The following is a 21,232-nucleotide window of genomic DNA, read 5'->3' as shown; positions in this document are numbered from 1 at the left end:
GCACAAAGGAACCTCGCCAAAGGCGGCTTTCTCTAATGAAACGACTCATCGGCATAGCCTGCTTTCTAGTGTGTGAAACTGTCGTCTGTGGCCATGCAATTTGAAGTTGAATACAGCTTTAGAATTAATTGACTCAGTTACTAGATATCACATTTTTCAAAACACCATCATAAAAAACAAGTAAAATCTAATGGTCCTTTACAATTATAAGAGCCACTTAAAAGGTTGCAAATATTTGTACTTTTTGTTTCCGGAGAAATTCTTCACACCGCCAGAAAGGTAAATGTCCCTTGACAATAGTGACAAATAGCATCTTATCAGACCAGTAGTATCTAAATATGCTTGCAAACAGATATGGGGGAACTATGCTACAAGGGTCAAATATATGGGAACCACAAGATATCCGCGAAGGGGAACGGGGGCCCATGCCCCCACCTCTTTGCAAAACAATAGTTTTTTTAAATCTTTGGCTATGGGTGCTAAATTTTCCGTTGCCCCCCCCCCCCCAATTTCCAACCTGTGTTGGAGCGGAGCCCATGAACAATCAATGTGAAGCACATACCAATTTGTACGATTTTCAAAGACATATCATTTAAACAAACACCTCTGGACAAATTTAGTCTTGGGAGTGATTTAATTATATTGTATACCAAGAATAATATGTCGCTAAATTCGTGTAGCTAAATAAACAATTAATTGCCTTTTTATAAGACTTAAGCTCGAAGATGGTCTTATTATCGCTCTTGTAGAAAGTGACAATTTTAGTAGTGTCTATAAATATAATTTCCAATTGTAATTAATCAACTTCAGGTTTATATTAATTTTTTCTTCCTTTTTCAATTTTTAACAGCACATTTGTCGCTTAAAAGGTAACCCTATATAAATAAATTTATAATGATTAATATATATGTGGTTAGGGCCGGAAGGGCTATGCCTCATGTTGTTGTGTTAGTTCCACATACACTGATACCAAGATTATCTTATCTTGCTGGTACGGGACGGGGGTACCTTTTTTCAAGTAGAATTTGTCATTTTATTGGAATTGGTCATGAATTTTGGGATTTTTTCAGCATGACCTTTATTGAAGGTAATATGTTAGCATTTACTTGATTGAGTTGTTTAATTTTTGCAGATCTGAACTGAAATTGAGGGTATGCAATTTATATGATATCTAAATCTTGAGGTAGGGTTTTGGAAAATTATTAATTTTAAGGAGTGCTTCCATATTTCAAAGTGGCACACGCCCGTCCTATGTCTTTTTAGGTTACCCCCGGGCTGCAAATAAAATGCACTGCCATAAGTGTACAAATACCATGACAAATACCATATCGTGCACTAGCGATAGAAAATTCGCACTGCCAAAAAATCAAAACAATCAACTATTTGTTGGATGTAAGCAAATCTTTGGCATAAAATGGTAATTATTTTGGCATGATTATAAGCCCAACAACACAAGATGCAACATGTGTGCTAGTTAGCAAATGAAAGCTCACATTGGACCATATCCGTTATACTACATACGTAACCCAAATTGAAGCGGTTCCAAGGTCAATGTCTCCAGAAATTTTTTCTCAGATAGGTTCAAAGATGAAGTCCAAGAAATGGCCTATAATGGAGCCACTTGCTGCTAGTGGGAGCTAGCCTTTGGGAAATATTGATACCATCCCTCTTTTTGCATAATGTCAGTGATACACATTTCCAAAAAATTTTTTAAATTTGCCTAACCCTATGCTGTATATGAAACATGTTTCAACAAAATTTTATAGGGGGTAATAACTCCAAAGAACCTCCTCTGAACCACTGGTAGACAATCATTTTGGACACCAAGAAAGATAATAGACTTGGTATTGGTACATTTGTTATAGACTTGGCTATGGCACAGAGCAAATTACATAGTAGCAGCGCCAAGGGGGCTCCCACTTTTAAGAACATGATCGGGCGTTTCTCTAACATAAAACGATATGATGATAATTATTATGCCTGTAGAAATCCCTTTCTCATAAAAAACACAGTGCAAGTTACTCGTCAAAAGACAATTTGCATCTATATCTTTTAGGGCATGAATCCATCGTTGATGAATAACATCCTTACACCTTCAAAAATACGCCTTAAAGCTGTCAGATACCATCTGTTGGTTGTAGACTATGACTTAAAAAACAGTATATTATGAAATTCAGATGGAAAAAATGGTGTGCGGAAAACCTAATTTCGAGAAAAATCAAAAATTATCTTATATTATATTATCTTTATGCTACTTATCTTCTACTAGTGAAATTTTATTTATTACAAACACACTCTAAGACGCATACATACCTTGAGTTTCATAGATAGATTGACTTTCAAAATTTTTAAACTCATGTTGCAGATTTCGTCTTTTGGCATATCAGTTTATTTCTATGATATATAGGACTAAGATGTTAACTGCCTAGGGTTAATCTGTTAAAGTCAATCAATTAGCTGGCTTCAGCAAGCAAGAATGCATATATTTATGGGGTTGAGCTAACAGTAAAGGCTAAACGAGCACTGACATTATTAAAATGATTTAAATAACAATTCAAATAATTTTTTTTAAAAAGATTGCTCACACTTCAGACCAACATCCTTACAATCTAATTTGATTTTACTTCAATAAATTAAGTTCTTCAATTTCCCATCTGTTTGAATTGTTCTTTATTCATCTTAAAAAGAAAAAACTTAGACTAGCAACCTCAAAGCAACAATGCCAAGTGTGGAAGGAAGAAGTATGTGATACGATGCCAGGATAAATAACATCCCAATCCTTTCAGGTACTGGATCTTTTGCTTCAAATTAAACCTAGCAAAACGTGACCAACATTTTATATTAGCCATGAGGGTTGAGCCATAGAAAGAGCCACTCTCTTGTCTAATAACAGATGTGAATAGCTGTCAATATATAACATGCAAATGCCATTACCCCTTCTTTCCTGATACTTAGTTAACTACATAAGACGAACAACTGCGATAATGATTGGTGGTGATGGAGGCAATGCAAATACGAAAAAGTTAGCGAAGCATTTTGTGTTTCTAAGTATTATTTCTTGCAAGAACGCCACAGCAACAGCATTTTTCAAAATTTCATTCAGAAACGAAATCATGAGAGAGAAAATTCTTGTTACAATGTAATTTTGTCTACTTTTGGTCAATTATTATCTATAGTCGTCTGAACTGACGTCACGCAACCTTCTTCGTCTTATCCAAAAACAACACTTTTCATTTGTAATCTAGCTTCATAACTTATCTCGTTACATTTTCTGTCAATAACAATATTCTTCTCTTCATCATACTTTGTAATTATGTAATGAAATAAAGATAGCTTAACAATTCAGAATAATGGATTTTTTTTAACTCAACCTAGTAGTTTCTTTATGTGAAAAAAAGCATGAAGTTTATGCGAAGAATTGATCCTTCTTGTAGGAGAAGCTTTCATAGACGACCCTGGAGGCTGTAAAAACTTTTGTTGTTTGCACCAAGGTGTTGTTAACCAAAAATCTTTGCACCGAGGTCAATGTCACCAAAGATCTCAGTTAAAGGTTACTGAAATAAACTTCTTAAGAAATCTTAAGGGAATCGAGGCTAACTTCTTGTGGGTTAACCAATGTAATAAGATTTGCTGTATCACTATAGGGTTAGATAGTTTTTTACCGCAAACACAAATCCAGGCCTCTCTTTTTTCATTAAACTGTTCTGGTTTTTTGTATTTTCTTCTTGATAGGCTGAGAAAAATTAAAACAAAGAAAAATTTATCCATACAAAGTACCTTCTACATTGAGCAGTTGTTAATTTTTGAGCTTTTCTCTTAAGGCTTATTCGTCTGACGAAACAGCACCAATGAAAACTGGCTGTTCAAAGATAGGAATCTTCTGTTAAATAGATGTACTGAATAACAGATTACAGAACTTCTGCAGTGAATAAAATCTTCGTTAGGTCACGTTGTATCCGGCCAAAATGCATGCAAATTGCTTCCGTAGATGTTAATAGAACAGTTCTTATCTTACAATTGTCACATTGCTGCAGGAACTTTAACAGCATAACCCACGTTTCGTAGCATGAATTTTCTAAAGTTTTGCACACAAAACAGAAGTTGACCTACTAGAAAAAAGTCATTGGCAATCTATGTTAAAAAAATTCATAGTCTTATGCACAGCATTCAGTCAAAACTTAAACCTGAAATGGACTTGATATGTTCAGATATTTGATCACCAAAATATATACTAAATTATTTTTTGCCAAATTATCTTTCATGTGAAGCTAAATTAACTTGATAGAGAATAATGTAGCGTGAATTAACAAATATCTTGATTTGAAATTTTTACTTTTGGCCACATTACTTGAAAGAACATAACAAAATAACTCAAATATTAAGTTATCTACATATATTCAAAATTTGGTGATATTACCAATGAATGATGTTGAGTTTACTGATGGATTACAAGTTTTTGCTTGGATCATAATGTATAGAGCAGCGACCAAATTGCAGTAAATGGAAACCTGTGGAAATATTCTTTGTTCATGCATCCATATGTGTTCATTCTTCAGACGAACAAATTTTTAGACATAACAACTGTCGGAAACTTTTCCCGTCCAATATTTTTGGGTAGTATAGTACCTAAGCCATGATCAAGTATTCTAATTCAGATTCGGAGACAAGAATAACACTCTAATTACCAAATTTTTACATAAAAAGTCATGGAGTTCATCCCAAAAAGCTGAACACCGATACTTCAATAAATACTAGATAAGAATCTTAACAATGTCGCAAGATATTTTTCGATAACTTTCAACGAAGTATGTGTTGATGCCATAAAAATCATCAAATTAAAATTTCCTTTCATGACTTTAATGCGCTGAACTTTTTCTTGATATATTTCAATTTCACTTTTTCATCTTGAAGAGGTCAACGCATAGATTTACGCAAGGAGGCACTATGGCAAACCAAATATGGCCGGCCGTGAACTACCTTGGGTACAACAGCCTCAGATAGTCAAAGGATTTAGCACTGAGAACGGAGAAATGGAGCCGTGGACATAATATCTTCAGACCTCAAAATTTTATTCAGTGAACTTTCGTATTTTATACAGCTGATTTCAACTATGCAAACCATATTCTCCTACAGAGGCTCTACATATTTTGGGTTTTATAGTGTAGGTCTTTTGAACAGTATACGGTATCCCGTTTTCGAGGGTCACCTAGGGGTTTTTGGGAACAAGGGTACATCGCAAAAAATGATACGAAATATGATGATCCCCATTTGGACAAAACCGAAATATGACGACCCCTGTGAGCAAAGGGAGCAGAAGATTTTTACAACCACACCTTTTAGATAAGATTAAAAATAAATTCAGAATATTTCTTGCAGGTACTCTTTTATTCATTTGATAAATTTCATTCTTAAAATAGAACTCAATACTTTGTGGAGCCCCTGGACTTTAAGGCCCAGGGGCAATCTGCCCCCTGTCTCGGTTGCCCTGGGTATGTTCACACTATCAATCTTTGTCCAAAAATTTGCAGTTTGTGAAAAATGCGTAAAACTTGACCGCCATGACTGTACATTTTTCCTGTTTATCACTGCAAAAATCAATTTTATAACTGCATAAAATAGTTATCACAGCACCTTAAAATTAGGTATGCCCCAACCTCTCAAAATAGAAGGGCATGGACTCGAAAGCCTCAAGGGTATATCGTCTGTGAAAACACCCTACATTTCATGGGCTCCCACACAGGTTGAAAAGTGTGGGGGACCAAGGAAAAATTCAACACCCATTACAAAAGATTTTGAAAAAAACTTTGTTGTTTTGCAAAAAAAGTGGGGAGGGGCATGGCCACTATTTGTCGGTGACCCTGAATTTAACTGAAAATCTTTTCAAGCTACAGTTTATAGCATCACTGGTAATATTTTCAGGGTCAAGCTCCCTCGCCCTAAAATGCATGTTAGGTTTCTCAAGCATGCAAAAAACTAAGACAAAAATCGCCTTTTTTCTTGGCAAAAGGCATTGCAGCACCTTAGCGAAGTGGCGGATTGATATATCTTTTATAGTTATTTTTCGACGGGACACGGGAACATTGATTATTTTTTAAAGGGAATACGGGAACAAGTTGCCCCCCTGGGAGACCCTCGTTTTTATAATGTTACCATTCCAAACGGGATACCCCGTCTCCCGTTTCTTAGAGTGTGCCTATCTGTATTTAGACACTTTGAAGTTTTCAAGCTGTTATTGGACGCTCAATTTTTTAAGGAATTTACTTGAACAACTTGAGGATCACGAAGTTAGGTGTTTTGAACGAAAGGGGCACAGTTTTAGATATTTCGAAACTGTCTTTAAAATTCAACCATGAAATTCCCGATAACAATTATTTGATCTTAAGTTTTCCAGACCACAGGTGTTCAAAGTTTGTTAATCGATTGAAAGAAAAAGTTGGCAAAACTTAAACACTGAATCACAGTAAAAATTTAAAAGCGTTTCTTACGCTCAAGAAAACGCGATCCTATCTTAACTTCAGTTTGCCTTTCATCCTCTCTTTGCACTCGCTTATCAAAAGATTCGCTGGTTTTTCTAAAATTGAGAGCAAAACAGATCTCTAAAATAGGCAGTTTCGAGAAAGTAAGCCAGCTGCAGATCCTAAGAGCCAAACTATAGACAGTTTTCTTTATCTTTCATGACTTTTAATGGAATATCTAAAGAAATACCTTTAAAAACATGCCGACCTGGGTATTATATGGTCTAAGATCTATTAAAAATTAATTTCGGCATCGAGCTTGAAAAGAGACGCGCCGATAACCTTAGCCAGATAAACTGTAGTTTTCTGTGGCGGAGAGAAAGCATAAACGTGCGCAATAAAGCGAAGCTAATTCTTGTTCAAGGATACCTACATGGTAACAAGTCAGGGGCGGGGTGAGGGCGGACGTGGGGGTGTTTCATACTAATCAGGGATAGTGATTAATTGGTTTTCGGCAAAAAAACATACAGAAAATTTTGACTGAAAATGATTTCACACCTGGAATTTCTAGGGAATGCTGTTTTTTATAAAAATTAGCATGGGAATCACATACACTTTTGGGAGGGATTTCATTTTTTTTTAAATTTTGTACGTTTTGCAAGATCGAGTTTCCCCTTGGATTAAATGGTTCTAAAAAAGTGATGACGGGTTATCATTTTGAAATGCACTTTGATAGCATTTTGAAATCAACTTGAGCAATACTTTTCAGTTACGTCCAATTTTTGTCCTATTCTGCGGCGATAGAGTTTTTAGACATAGAATAAAATCCCCGTTTGAGGATACTGTTATTTTTTCTCACAATGAAAAGTTAGGATAAGAATAGGAAAATTAGAAGCAATTCATAGTCAGCGAATGACAATTTTTTGGAGGAGGTTTGTGGGGGTGTTATTGTTGTCAGCGAATGACACTTTTTTGGAGGAGGTTTCTGGGGGTATTGTTGGAGGCACCCTTTAAAACTGGAGAGAATCTTCAAAAAGGAGCACCTTCAGATGATCAATATTTGCACACATTGAGACAATATTCCGAAAAGTGGCTTTTATAATGCTTCGAAAACTTTCTGACAATAGAGACATGTGTGTATTCCGTGATGCCACGTTGTAGTACCACAATTGGCCAAGCAATATTTTGTCGAAGTTACCAACAAAATATGTATATATATCTATATATTTAGGAAAGTTTCTCTGGTGGTTTTTGCATATGCCTGTGGTAGAGGGAGGACCTTTCCTTCTAAGCAAAGAGCTTTTTGCTGTCATGTCAACTAGTTCTTAAAGAAAGGGAGGCATATTTTGATAGGATTGCAACGATTCCGCACAAACAATACGCAAATGTTAGTATTTAAGAAATGGAAATTACCTTTTGAAAGCGTTAAAATGTTTTATTATTCAATAAAAACACCGCTCATACCATCCTCAGAACGTTTAACGAACTATTAGTAAACCACTTGAGGAATATTTTAATATACAAACTATTGAAACAATATGCGCAAAGAAGCATTACAAAACTAATGAATGCTCGTTATGAATTTGACAATGTCAGGCGTGTGTGGCCTTTAGATTTCCTTCTTCAAACATGCTCATAAAATCAACATAATCATCATAGATTTGATATCAATATCAGCAGTTTGTAACAGATGGCACAGGCGCAGACTTAGGGGGAGGGGGGGGGAGGTTGGCTCTAGAGTTTGAGGCCCTTCTTACGAAAATTGGGAGGGGCAGAGGCCTCTCCCCCTGGGAAGTAAAAGAGTTGGCTACTGATTTTTTAGACTACTTTTTTACATTCTTGGTTTCACGGATAAAAATCATCCCAAGAGATTTAATCCAGACGAAAAAATAACGATAATGAAAAATGTGAAAGAAAACCTCAGCTAAGCCTCGGCTAAGCCTTTTTCTACCCTGTGCCATTGACAGCCATCATTAGCAATTGCAATTTATTTTTTGCGTCCTCCCCCCCTCCCTCCTGGAAAAAATGTAAGTCTGCGCCTATGACAGATGGGAAATTTCTTTGGTAACTTCGAGAAAAATGGCTTTTAAAAACTCGCTTGTACATTGTCTTGATCGTTCTGCAGGGGTTGATAGAGCTCGTAACATCCCACAGATCAGCAGTATTGACCTTAGAGATCACTAACAGTTCGTTTTAGTCTTTCACTTCACTGAGAAATAAAGAGCCTTGGTATCATTAATTTATCCATAAAGCAGAGGGCAAAGATAGTTAGGAAGTGAAGAATGCATTTCTTAAACATTGAATACTGCATTGAAGGTATACAACTTCGCGTTGTTGCTGCTGGTTATCCAATCTGCAGTCACGAACAGTACCTATGAAACAATGGCGCATTGTTGGCTTTCAGACTATTCTTCTCTTAGGACTATGATTTGTCACAGCTTAGTATTTTTGCATCTTTTCAACGATAGAAGTCAAACCCGTACCTAAGTGAATAGAATAAACTTACAAAACCTTTGTAAAAAATCTGGGTCTAATTCGACGTTCAAGATCGTCGATGAGACCCTCACTTGGGTTTGCAGCAGCAGCAGCAGCAATCAAGTAACTAGAAAATAAATTTTCAAAGGAGACAAGAGTGTGGGCGCTAAAACAGTAGGACAAGTCCTAAGGCAATACAAATACAATTCCAAATATGTATTGCCTTGTAAGACCCGAGAGCAGAAGGCTTTTTGTTTATAGAAACGGCCAAGCTTTGTTTTGATGCATGCGGATTAAGTACACTCACCAACTTGAAAACTCAAGTTAAAAAAATGCAAACATCTCTTTTATGACCGAGGGATCATCCAACTTATTGTGGGAGAAACTGGAGGCTTTGGTAAATTTAAGAGCCAAATCGTAGGTCAAGTGTTGGACTGTTGCCACGGATAGTATGCTTTATACATCAAGTTACACGATACTGAAGCGTAAACAACAACAATTAAATGTAGTCTTTCTGCGATCTTCTAGAAGAACAAAGTTATTATGACGCTTCGGATTCTAACTGTATGGTCATTCAGCTTTCTTTCAACAAAGTTTTTGAACTGCTTCATAGTGTAGGTGTTTTGGTGTGTTATTAAAAGAAAAAAGACTTTAAAAGAGTGTAAAATCTTTAAGGCAATAAATTAATACTTCGGATTCGCGAATGGTTTGAACCAAAAACTCCAGTTTGTATCTTACCTGCTAGCGATGGGGGCGTTTTACCCTAAAGAAGCTGCGAAAAACTCAAAATTTTTTCGCATTTCGAATCTGAAAGATACGAAAAATCTTAAAGAGACCAGTCATTTGAGGCAGGTTCTTATGGACTTCAGTGTGAATGGGCGGTTCTCATCGGTGCTTAGCAGCTGAATATATACCAAAGTTTGTTATGAAGAACACTCTAGGCAAAGACATTCCATGAGAACAACGAATACAAAAAGTGGTGGAATAGCCCTTAATATATTGCCTTTTTGAACTTCTTTGATTTTTTAGAAAGTGTATATGTACAATCAATCTTTAAACTGAATAAAATAATAGTACAAACTAATCACAGCACTAAAAACAACAAATATTAACATCTTGATTATGGGTTTAAAGACTTGAATTTCGTGAAAATCAATATTGAATTACTGTACAAAGTAAAAAATATCAGCAAGGTTCATACCAGAACGACATGGTTTAGATCGACAACATGATCTTGGAGTTACCCTGCCAATGCAACTTAGAATGGTTCCCTATTTCCAAACATGGATGTTAAATAGTATATCTAGCGAGTATATTTATGTTCTAAATGTCATAAATGCATTGATATATCATTAAGAAAGACCTTGAGCGTCCATCTAAATCCCCTGGACCAAAAACACTTTATCGGCACATCCAACAGCTACCGCTGACTGCGGGCCTTTATGGTTGTTGTCAACAGAATACACAGCTCCAGGTAAATCCATTAATCTACCTGTCGTCTATAGCAAAAGTAAGTGAAGTTTTAGGAATTTTTCCTATTTTCTATTTTATATATTAACTGCTTCCGTGCACTAGAATAAGCATATTTTAGCTGTTCATTCCTGGTACTTTTTAAAAAAATTGGCTACAAACTAAATCCTAGCCAGGATTTTCTTAGACCTTACTCAAATAAAAAATGCTCTTCAGACATTGAGTTATTTTTGTAAAAAAACCAAAATACAATAAATCTAATCTCAGATTAGATATGATTAAAGGCAGAACTCAAATGGATAGATGTGAACTATTTATAGATCAAAATAGACAGACTGACTCACCGTAAGCAAATCAGGATAAAACAGGAATTAGAAAGCATACATGACATGACAATTTAAAGGTTAGGAACAAAATAAAAGACGTTGTATTATAAATTCATGAAAAGCACGGTTGGCAAGAGACGGCCTTTAACCAAAAGCGCAAACTTTATAACGAAAGAATTTAAGAGGGCAGAAAGCTCAATGGACATTGCAACAAAAACATAACGATTTTCCCGTGTATATGTTGCTTAGGATATATTTGCACGTACCTAAATGAATTGCTATAGCCTGCTTGGAAGTTTATGACAAACTTACCGTCATAGATTTATAATTTATAAACCGCATCATGTTGCAGTGGCTACCGCCAGTAATAATCGTGTCAGGATTCTTCCATTGAACTGTGTATATCTGGGATAAAGGAAAGAAAAAGTCGTCAAACGAACTTCAAGCTGACAAATCTTGAAAGCAAAATGGGCAACATTTTTTGCTTAAGTCATACAAAATCAAACATCTTAAAATGAGAGGCAAAGGAAAAAGACTTCAGTTGTTTACAGCCTACTTTAGTGACACATAGAAACAAAGAGTTTGAGAATGATAAGGTAGGCGAAACCGGTGTTTCCAAGAAATTATACGATGAGCTTTTGCTCCCATAAAGAATTCATGTTGATGCTTATTTTTACATAGAAGGTTTCTTTCCATAAATCAATTGGACGTGCCAAAGGCAGGGTTCTTGCTCCTATCATTTTAGTTCCACAGCTAAGATAAGCCAAGTGGTTAAGCAGATATTATTTAAGAATGAAAATCACGTAAGTAAAATGTAAGGGCTGCGAGAAAAATGCACAACGCAAAGAAAACCAGGGGACGAAGTAGGGGTTGAAGAGACCAGGGGACGAAGTAGGGGCAGACGTAGCGAGAGATCAGCTAATGCAGGACCAAAATTCCTATACAGAGATCCCAGGCATTGTCTCAAACACAATGACAGTTTGATTAGGGTATACGTTACATTTTTTTCAAAACTCACCATTGACCTGTTGAAATCTGAAGGGACGTCTTTGATAAGATTACCACTGTGAAAATCCCAGACTTGTACGTTGTTATCTTTGCGCCATGAGCCAGTCACAATATTGAGACTTGTTGGTTCTATGTCAAGACCTTCACCACAAATATGTGGACCAACAATCTTTCGAATATTGTGGCAAGGGTCTTGTCGAACATCCCACCACTATAATGAAAATACCTTGCTGTTAGTGAAGGAGAATCCCTTTTTGCTTGGTCAATTAAAAAGGAATAGGTAAAGATGTGATGCTATAGCGATCTTCTTTGCAACTTCAGTTGATGGCACTTTAATACCAAAAAAAGGAGAGGTATTGCAGCAAAGTTCTTGCAATTGAAATCAAACTAAAAAACCTCAGAAAAAAACACGGAGGTCAATAATAAAAGTTTTGAAAAATTTGTTGGAAAAAAAATAGAAAAAAAACCAGATAGAAAGAGATACAAACAGAAAAGTATGGAAAAGGAAGCATTGAATTTAACAGTGCAGCATTATAGACCTTTCACCATATGCTAATGATTATCAGTTGACAAATCTAGTCTGTGGAAAGGAAACTGGAATGACCCTGTATCAACACTATGGTGCACCACATAAGCTACTGACCCGTTTAAATCAATTATTTTTCAAATCACAAAGCAAGGCTTCACCATTCACTTCTTGCTGCTCTGCCATCCCATTAATGAACCTAGAAGTCTTCTCGCTGGTGTCAAAAATGTACGGCCTATGGTAAACCTGAGGTTCTAGATAACAATATTTTGAAAATCCTTTTATATGGAAATGAAGATTTGCCCTTGGAAGCTAATAAGCTAATTTTAAATCTCACAATCAAGTATCTTTTTGAAACCAAACGCTTCGATTAAAGTTTACTTCTCATAGACCAACCTCTCTTCTTGGATTGTAAGAACAATGATATCTTTTATATAGTTAGATGGTAAATTTAAGCTGTTTTAAACCCCTCCCAATTAGGAACTCTTTTTAGGGGATTACGTAATCCATTTGCCTCGTTTTCACGCGACCGAGTGTTTTTGGATGGCCTAAGCCATAGGTGAATTGAAAATTAATGTCGAAGTTTCTGCGTATTGCTTAACCGAGTGTCTTACACTCTTATATCTTTAAGTATTTCTAATAACAAACGTTGATTTTTTCCATCTCTACATTATGGCCCCGGGGTAGATAGAGCTGATGATCCCCGGGGTATCGTCTTTGAAGCGTATGTAAAGAAGCGTGTAGTTAAGGTGTAACAGTAACTTGTTATGTAGCTTTTTGGAATGTATAAAAAAAAGAAAAAACACTATGGTTCACCGCATAAGCGATAGACCCGTTTAAATCAATTGCTTTTCAAATCGCAAAGCAAGGCTTCGCCATTCAAAGAAATATTTTAGCCTAAAAAACGGACTAGGAATCGCCAGAACGTAGATGAAAGATTGCTTCTGCAAAAGTTTTGATACCAATAAGAAATACAGCGTAAGGCTTAAAATTCTATCATACAAACAGTTCAAAGATTTTTCAGTCATACTTTTGGGTTTTTTACCTGTACTTAGAAAAAAGCTATGGCGAGCATCATAATATCTTTTTGGCTAATGGGTTTAATATACTGATGTAAACAAAAACAATTTGTCGGCACATCCAACAGCTACGACTAACTGCGGGTCTTTATGGTTGTTGTCAACAGAATAAACAGCAGAATAAATCCATTAATCTACCTGCCGTCTATAGCAAAAATAAGTGAAATTTTAAGATATTTTCCTATTTTCTATTTCATATATCAACTGCTTCCGTGCACTAGAATAAGCATATTTTAGCTGTTCATTCCTAGTAGTTCTTAAAAAAACCGGCTACAAACTAAATCCTAGCCAGGCTACAGCAAGGTATGCATTCAGGTATGCAAATCAGTTCAACACAAGTGCAACCGTAAAGATATTCAAGTTTTTGTGACAAGATTAGCGTTCGTATATCCAGGTCTTTTAACTTTGAAAAGTTCTTACAAAATTGACAGTGCTTATAGTTATTACTAAGAAATACGAAATTTTGAATGGATTCATAAGCTTTGCTTAATTTCAATAGCTTCAACAGGAGAAAACTTGCACAACAGGAACTTGCTGTTATTTCTTTAAATAAAACTTTTACATGAAAACATTTTAGTGTCATAGAATTTTTGGAAATCTAGAAAGAGCAGTTTGTAGTATAACTTTGTTGCGATTATGTTTTATACATCAATCCTAATTGATAAAAAGGTGACAATTTTTCTATAAAAGTTGAGCTTGAAATAGAAAGAAATATCCGAAACATAAATGAACTAAGAAATAGTTGCGAATGACCGTATTAGGCTTGGAAATTAAAAACCTTTGATTGTTTTGAGCTCCTTCGAATAGCAGTAGAGATTAAGCACGGTAAAATAATTCAATAAAAACAACAGACAAATTGAAATCCAACGATAAGAATTTTCTCAGATTTGTTGGCACGAAACTTTGTATTCAAATGGCTTTTGATAGTGAAATTCTATGATTAAAAAAGAAGTAAGCACCTGAACTGTATCATCCCAGCCTCCGGAAACAAATACATTTGGGTTATCTGGCTGAAACTGCACAACAAACACCCTCATAGTGTGACCATCCATGAACTGGTACTTGGTGCTATAAATGAAAAACGAGAGCTTGAAATAGAATCTTTTATTGTTTCTGTCACTTATTATTTCTGCATTCTGATAAAAAAGCTGAAACACCGACTGAGATTGCAATCATAAAAGTAATACTTTATGTTTCTTTCGTAAATTGAAAATGTCTTCTTGGATATTACGCTTTTGTCTTCAAAGGTCTTCTCTATTGTCTTTGACCGCATGAGCAATGTTTTCTTGCTCCGTACTGATAGTAAACCAGGCCAAGTTTATTTTAAAAGCTACTATATCTTTACAGTACCCCTATCTTTGATACACTGTATAGCAGCTAAGTCAAAAGAGCTGAAGCATTATAAAATTCTTATCCATTTCCTGGATTTTGGACAAAAGATTACCGACTTTAAAGTGTTGACTGGGCAGACATAAGGACGTGAATCATTGATAATAAAGACCTACAGTGCCATTTCCCTGCAATTTACTTACAACATCGATTCAAAGAGAAGTATAATAGAAGGCATAGCAAATGCTGATTGCCAAACCTGCTACTATAAATTGTTTGGTTATGACGTAACAGTGTTTGCGTCAAAACACTTTCAGAGATATGCGAAAATTGGGCATTCTATATGGAATGTAAAAACATGCGGAACTGAACGTCGTAAGGTTTTCTGTTAGCTGAGTCATAAAGGAAAGAAGAAACGAGCTATGATAGAGTGTGAAGAAACCAATAAGTCTTTTTTTACATAAATATCTCGATGACTCAAATTTGGAATTGCTTTTTCAATAGTTGATTGAAATGAATGAGAAAATACCTTGCTTCAAAAGTGTTCAGTACATTTCTTGTGGATGCATCATAAAGGTATACCTTAGCATCACTTCCAGATGTTAGAAATCTGCCTGCGTTTGAGCTGATAGAGCACGTTAGGACTTGTCGATCTTCTTTAATTGTCCACAAGCATTTTCCCGAGGAGACATGCCACTGTTTGACGTCACCAGAAGCATCTATCAAGGTGGAAGTAAAATATAGCAATTTGGGATTTAAACAAAGTAAATCAAAAAAACTTCGTCAAAATCGTCGATTATCCGATCTATTTATCGCTGCTTACATTATGAGCTACAACACTACAACCATAGTAAACCTCTTTTCTAACGATGTATAAAAAATTAACAAGTTCTCTAATTTGAACATTTGAATGGGAATCTTTTATTATTAAGGGCGCTTTCAAGAAGCACATTCAATTAGTTAAAAGACCACCAGGAAATTACGAAATTTTCAAGGAAACTAAAAAATTGCAGACACTTCTTGAACTGAAAGCAGGGACAGCTAATAGAAGAGGAATCTTAAATTATTAATGCATATATTCACTTCTATTTTGGTCCGTCGATTTCATACTAAACCAATTTGTATCTTTGATCTTAAATATATTACTTAATATTAAAAAAACGGGAAAAGCTGATAACACTGTTGATTTTTTTAAAGCTAGTTGGTTGCGATAAAAACACCACCTCGTGCCCTATCATGCAATCTTGCAATCAAATATGTTTAGAATTGGTACTTATGATCATATTTGTGAATTCATAAAAAAATTCAAGCAATACGTACAAGTTGCAGTCACTACGTTTGCATAAGTCTGGTCTCTGGTGTCTGGCTTCCATCTCAAGCATGTGACTGGAAGGTCTGAGTTTGGATTTGGGATGCTATAAACACAGGTCTTTGACTCGACTGAGTAAACCTAAAGTAAAGCAGGTTTGAATGTGTTGCTGTAAATTGCATATGTTTGGATAAAAAATTTAGGTGGTAATTGCCTAGAGGTACGATTTAAAGCAGAAGGATAATAGCAGAACAAAACTGAATACATAAAGATGTCTCTTGCTCCAGTAAAGAACAAGGAAAAGTAAAGAATGTTTTACTATTAGCCTAAAAAAATTTCAATGAAGTTAATCATAACACGAACTCATGAAAAAGTTACAAGGGAATTACTTTAGGCTGTTTTAAATATATCTGTTTAAAGGCTTGTTGTAAAGTGTTGTCAAAGTTGCAACTCCAATTTTCACGCCTAATTTGATAAACACAGCTTTCGATGATGACATTTTCAGTTGGAGCCATAAGTTAAATTTTGCATTATTGTTGGACATATCCAAACAAAAACAATTTGAAAAACAGTAAACAACATTGTCTTTCCAACAAAAATTAAAGACATAATATAAAACTTTAATAAACAAACTTTTTAAGGTCTAAAGCAATTTTATAAGGTCTAAAGAATTTCCAACGGAAAAGTAGAACATAAGGGGAAAAACAGCAATTAATTCTAGTAGCAATCAATTCAAAATCTGTAACATACCTTGATGACTCCATTTGCCAACCCTACAGCTAATAAATCTCCATTTGGATTGAACCTGCAGTTCATTACCTCTTTAGGCAGTTCACTAAAAAGATTACAAGATTTAAAAAATAGTCATTTTTGACATATTAAAATATTTTCACAGAAAGGTTTTGGAGATGCATCAAGGGGAAACTGTTCGGGGATAAAAAACCTTTTATCAAACGTGTCCTTTACAAAAAATTTCTGAAAAAAAGAAAAGTAGGTGATAATAAAAATACATTAAACTTGAGGGAAGTTGCTGTAACCATGATACTGTTTCAAGACTTCTCTAAGGAAAGTAAGGCATTCCTTTCAAAAGGCATTGTTGAAACTGGCAAACATTCCAACCAGATTTCAATTTCTTTTCCAGAGAGATAGCCAGCCTGGCCTGATACCTCAAAAATAGCCACCTATCTTCTTCATAGGAAAAGGAAGGCAGTGCAACAAAAATGAGCTCAAACAATGACTTGACAGCCAATAGGCTTGTAAGAGCCATAAAATACGGTATCCATAATACAATTCTTATTGTTGAAGTAAGCTTTCAGACAAACATAATAAACTTTTTAATCAGTTTTGGTGTCTTTGTTTGGTGTCTTGCTGCAAGGGGCATGTAGTGTCTTTGTTCCAGTGTTATTTGTCCACTATTGATTATTGTGTTTTAAACTTGTAATTATTTTAGTATCTATAGTCATTTAATCAATCACATATTGGTAGTATTTTATGAATACATGCAATGATTTATTTGTATTTGTTTCTATCCAGCATCCGATGGTAGTTTTTAGAACACCGAGGAGCAGAGGCATAGTTAGCAGGGGGGTTAGGGGGGCGTGACAACCAGATTCTTCATGAGTTTGTCAGTAAATTTTCAGTTAGTGCAAAAATTCCCTGGTTAGATTAAATAGCACCTAAATATCTCTTTATCTATGTCTTCATTAGCAAATTTTTCTACTCATGACCCTCCATCCCCCCTTGACTGGAAGGTTAAGCTATGCCACTGCTGAGGAGCTATGCTTATTGGGCAGTACCCAGATTCCTCTACTTGATGTGACCACAACTTGTGATTTCTATGCCTGGAATTGCAGAGAGCTGGTGACTCCCCTTGCTCGGGGTGAAACTGTGGTCATGACACAAACTCAAACCACAAACCCTTGGATCTGTAGTCCCTGACCCCAACAACTGAACCATCCTTGCAGTGCCGTGATGTAAAAACTGAGTTGGTAGAAATCTTCATTACTTCACTAGTCTCTCAACAAAGTTTTCAAGCATTCATTATTTTGAAATAGAAATTCTAAATTGTTCACCTTTTTCAAAAGAGAAAATAAGAAGCTGTTTGATTATATAACATGACATATTCACTAAGCTTCATTAGTTCATATTAACTTTGACTAGGTGTTACAACATGTTTTTGAATACCTTGAAGCTTTTATTCAACAAAAAGCACATCCAATTAAAAACAGGGATCTAGATTTGTGCTACCGGTACCCAGAGAAAAAAGCTAGCTTGGATATGCACTCTCTAAATCTATATTTTTGTCATTAAATTCATTCTTTATTGGTTACCATTTATGATTTGGTTATCTTCACTCTCCTTCCTAACTCCTCAAATCTTTTACTTGGTCAAATTGTTTTAATAATCAAATCAACAGAAATTATTTGTTTGTTAACTACAATTTATTTGAAATACAAAACAAGTCTTCTTGCATTTGAGGGACGATACCTGCCAAAAGTACTTGGAACACCTAGCAATTTGCATTGCATTTTATATCTTTCATTCCTTTTTCGAAAAAAATGACTACTTCCCCCCTTCCCCTAGAACAATGTTGATAATTTAGAGAGATATAATAGAAAAAGCGCAAAAGAAAGTGCTCCCAAAAATCCTAACCAGTTTCATGGTAAACTAGCATTGTTCTGTGGAGGAGAGGGGGATGATTGATTTTGACCTTGAAAACTGATGTCAGTGTTCCAAGACTTTTGGTAGGCATTGGAGATTTAGAGAAGGAGATAGAAAGATAACAGGGGTATTAGAGTAGGGCATGGATGCTTGAAGGTTGAACACTTACAGCTTACATCATTTTTGAGCAGGCCTCTCCAGGAAAAAAACAACTATAAAAATCCCTTGCCAGCTTGGCTGCGTGGACAATTCATCCCTTGCTGACCCTGATATTCAGCAGTAAGTGATACAAACATTGAGAAGCCAAGCTGTGCTAATTAAATGAGAACATTTGTTTGAAAAACTGCGCAGGAAGAAAAAAGCACTCACAAATTTATTTAGCGTGTGGTTTGCGTGGGGGCGGGCTTATAGCCTGCGTCTCCAGGTAAGGCCTGCCTTTAAGTTTACCAGAAAAACCGGAGGCAGAACTGGACAAGAAAATTGTTGACTTTAGGCTAGAAAACATTGATAAAATCCCATCCTTTTTGGTTATTTGACTTGACTGCTTTTTATGCTTGTATAAGAGTAAGAAAGGGCTTAACAGAGAGGTAGCTTATTTGATATTTTTGCTTGGAAAAGTGGCAGTTTAATACATGGGGGGGGGGGGGGGGTAAGAGCTCTTATGATCATTTAATGCAAATCTTCAAAGCTGTTTACATCCAAAACTTAACGGACATCACAGTGTTTCTATTACTGATTTTCATTTTTGCAAGATAAGAATTACATGATGAAAAGCCTTGCAGCTTTCCTTCCAGTTAAAATAAAACGTATTACAAAACCAGCATAAAATGAGCTTAACTTCATCCTTATTTCTATAGGAAGGTGAGAAACATTTGTTTTTAAATGTTTTCTATAGAAAGGTGAGAAACTGTTGTCCGTAAGTGCCTCACGTGCAGTGCGTAATGTTCAGTTTCTTGATAAATCTGGCGGCTATAGTGATGATACTGAAAAACAAACGGTGCTCAAGTAAGTGACCTTGCCTTTAAATCGGGCAAGCGTCAAAACAGGCCTTAGAGTGTATCATTATTCGTTCAAACTCCAAAGAAAATATTTCTTACAATGTTTCCAAAAGTCTTAAATTTCCTTCCACAGAAGTCGCCATCCTTTTTGTGCTCCCCTCCTCTTTTGCTGTTTGGCCTACCTGCAGCGGCTCATTTCGAGCGATACTGGTCTTTTTATGTATTATATTCATCCTCGGTGCTTGAATCTTTAGTAGCTATGGTCAATCAATAAATATTCAGGCAACTTCCTTTATGTTTATTTAAATTTTGAAAATCACGGTGCGCACACTTTGTTAGTAGCCATTATCTTCGGTTTGTTATCACTGGGTTGTTGTGGTCCATTATCACCACAGGGTGTCATGATTCATTTTAGCTCCTCCGCACAAGACACGGTTTCACAAGACACGGCTCAGTACTTTTAATCTTTTTTCGGGTGACATACAACGAAAAGTAAGCTAGATTTTTTGGAACTTCTGCTCGATCTAAGCTTAAATGAATGGTGATTTCTTTACACAAGTTCAATTAAAAATGCCCATTTCTTGTCATCTGAATAACTATTATCTTGAGTTAAATGGGTAAACGGACATAAGCTGGCTTCACTTTATGTTGGGGTCATCAAGGGGTGTTCACCGTTCACCGTTCCGCGCAATTTCTAGTCGCAGTTCCGCCGCTCCGGTCATTTTTAACGAAACTTCCACTTCCAAAAATTGTTGATAGATGCTGCTGCGTTAATAAGACAAGGTTTGGCCGGGTTCTGTTTTACAAGACAACACCTAAAGAATTCTGCAAACTGCTTTAAACTTGATAAAAATTTCGTATTTTGTGTATCATTTTCATACACTGAGTCCGGCAAGTGTGGAGAATTCCGTCCATCTGGTGAGAAATGGCCAAATTTCTGTAAACCGCAACAAATTTTCTCAAAATTCCGTTTTTCCCCAAACCCTGATGACCCCCACCTTTATACTCTAGCAATCTAAGTTAACTATCCAAGTTAAAAATTTTATGCGCTTTAATTGAAAAGAACTTAACTTCAATTCTGAAAGATCTTTATGCTGTAGACAATTCTGGTATTGATGGAACCCTGCATTGATGACGTCATAAAATTTTCTTTACTTCTCTCTCTCTTGCTTGAAATACTCATGGTCCCATCCTTTTCTTTGCCGACCAAAATCCAGATTAGGCAGATATGCACCCCTTCTAAAATATACCAACAAGAATTGTTCAATGCGTAGGAATACATACTCACCTTGATGCATTGCTTGCAAAAAGATTCCGCATAAAATGGAAGATGCGCTTCACCTAATTTTCTAGTGACTTCTCAAGGCAGCTTCATTGTTACAGTCTTCAATTTATTGTGCAATGTCATTTTCTAGGTAGAGATTGTCCCAGCATCCTAAATCATAAATGATAATAAAACATCCTAAATTTATTATAATCTGGTATTAAAGATAAGTATCTATTATAATCAATGCTACATCAATCTGTGAAATGACATTTTTAGTAAGGAAATAATTTGGTAATATTAGAAAATAGCGATGAATTTCTGCCACTGCC

General features: G+C 35.6%; 1 protein-coding gene across 1 annotated transcript; it reads right to left on the bottom strand.

Moving 5' to 3' along the window:
- Positions 1 to 8,770: 8,770 nt before the first annotated feature.
- LOC135683711 (uncharacterized) lies at positions 8,771 to 20,026 on the bottom strand. Its single transcript, XM_065199047.2, has 8 exons — positions 19,736 to 20,026; positions 16,728 to 16,812; positions 15,989 to 16,118; positions 15,198 to 15,387; positions 14,299 to 14,407; positions 11,745 to 11,945; positions 11,039 to 11,131; positions 8,771 to 10,429 (listed from the first exon to the last, which is right to left on the bottom strand). The coding sequence occupies exons 1-8, from the start codon at positions 19,867 to 19,869 to the stop codon at positions 10,307 to 10,309; spliced, it is 1,065 nt and encodes a 354-aa protein (XP_065055119.2). The 5' UTR covers positions 19,870 to 20,026; the 3' UTR covers positions 8,771 to 10,306.
- Between the last annotated feature and the right edge of the window lie 1,206 nt (positions 20,027 to 21,232).

Source organism: Rhopilema esculentum, chromosome 7 (genome assembly GCF_057945365.1).
Source record: "Rhopilema esculentum isolate cy_ngs chromosome 7, ASM5794536v1, whole genome shotgun sequence".
In the NCBI taxonomy this organism is placed as follows: Eukaryota; Metazoa; Cnidaria; class Scyphozoa; order Rhizostomeae; family Rhizostomatidae; genus Rhopilema; species Rhopilema esculentum.
Note: the sequence above shows the minus strand (reverse complement) of the source record. Positions and strands in the feature narration are given on the sequence as shown.

Bases quoted from the DNA above. Each gene is read 5' to 3' on its own strand.
- LOC135683711 (XM_065199047.2), bottom strand. From the start codon at position 19,869: ATGAATATAATACATAAAAAGACCAGTATCGCTCGAAATGAGCCGCTG. The intron at 16,813-19,735 runs GTAAGAAATATT...TAATCTTTTTAG, and splicing joins TTAAGACTTTTGGAAACATT to TGAACTGCCTAAAGAGGTAA. The intron at 11,946-14,298 runs GTGCTTACTTCT...TTTTCATTATAG, and splicing joins GCTGGGATGATACAGTTCAG to TGGTGGGATGTTCGACAAGA.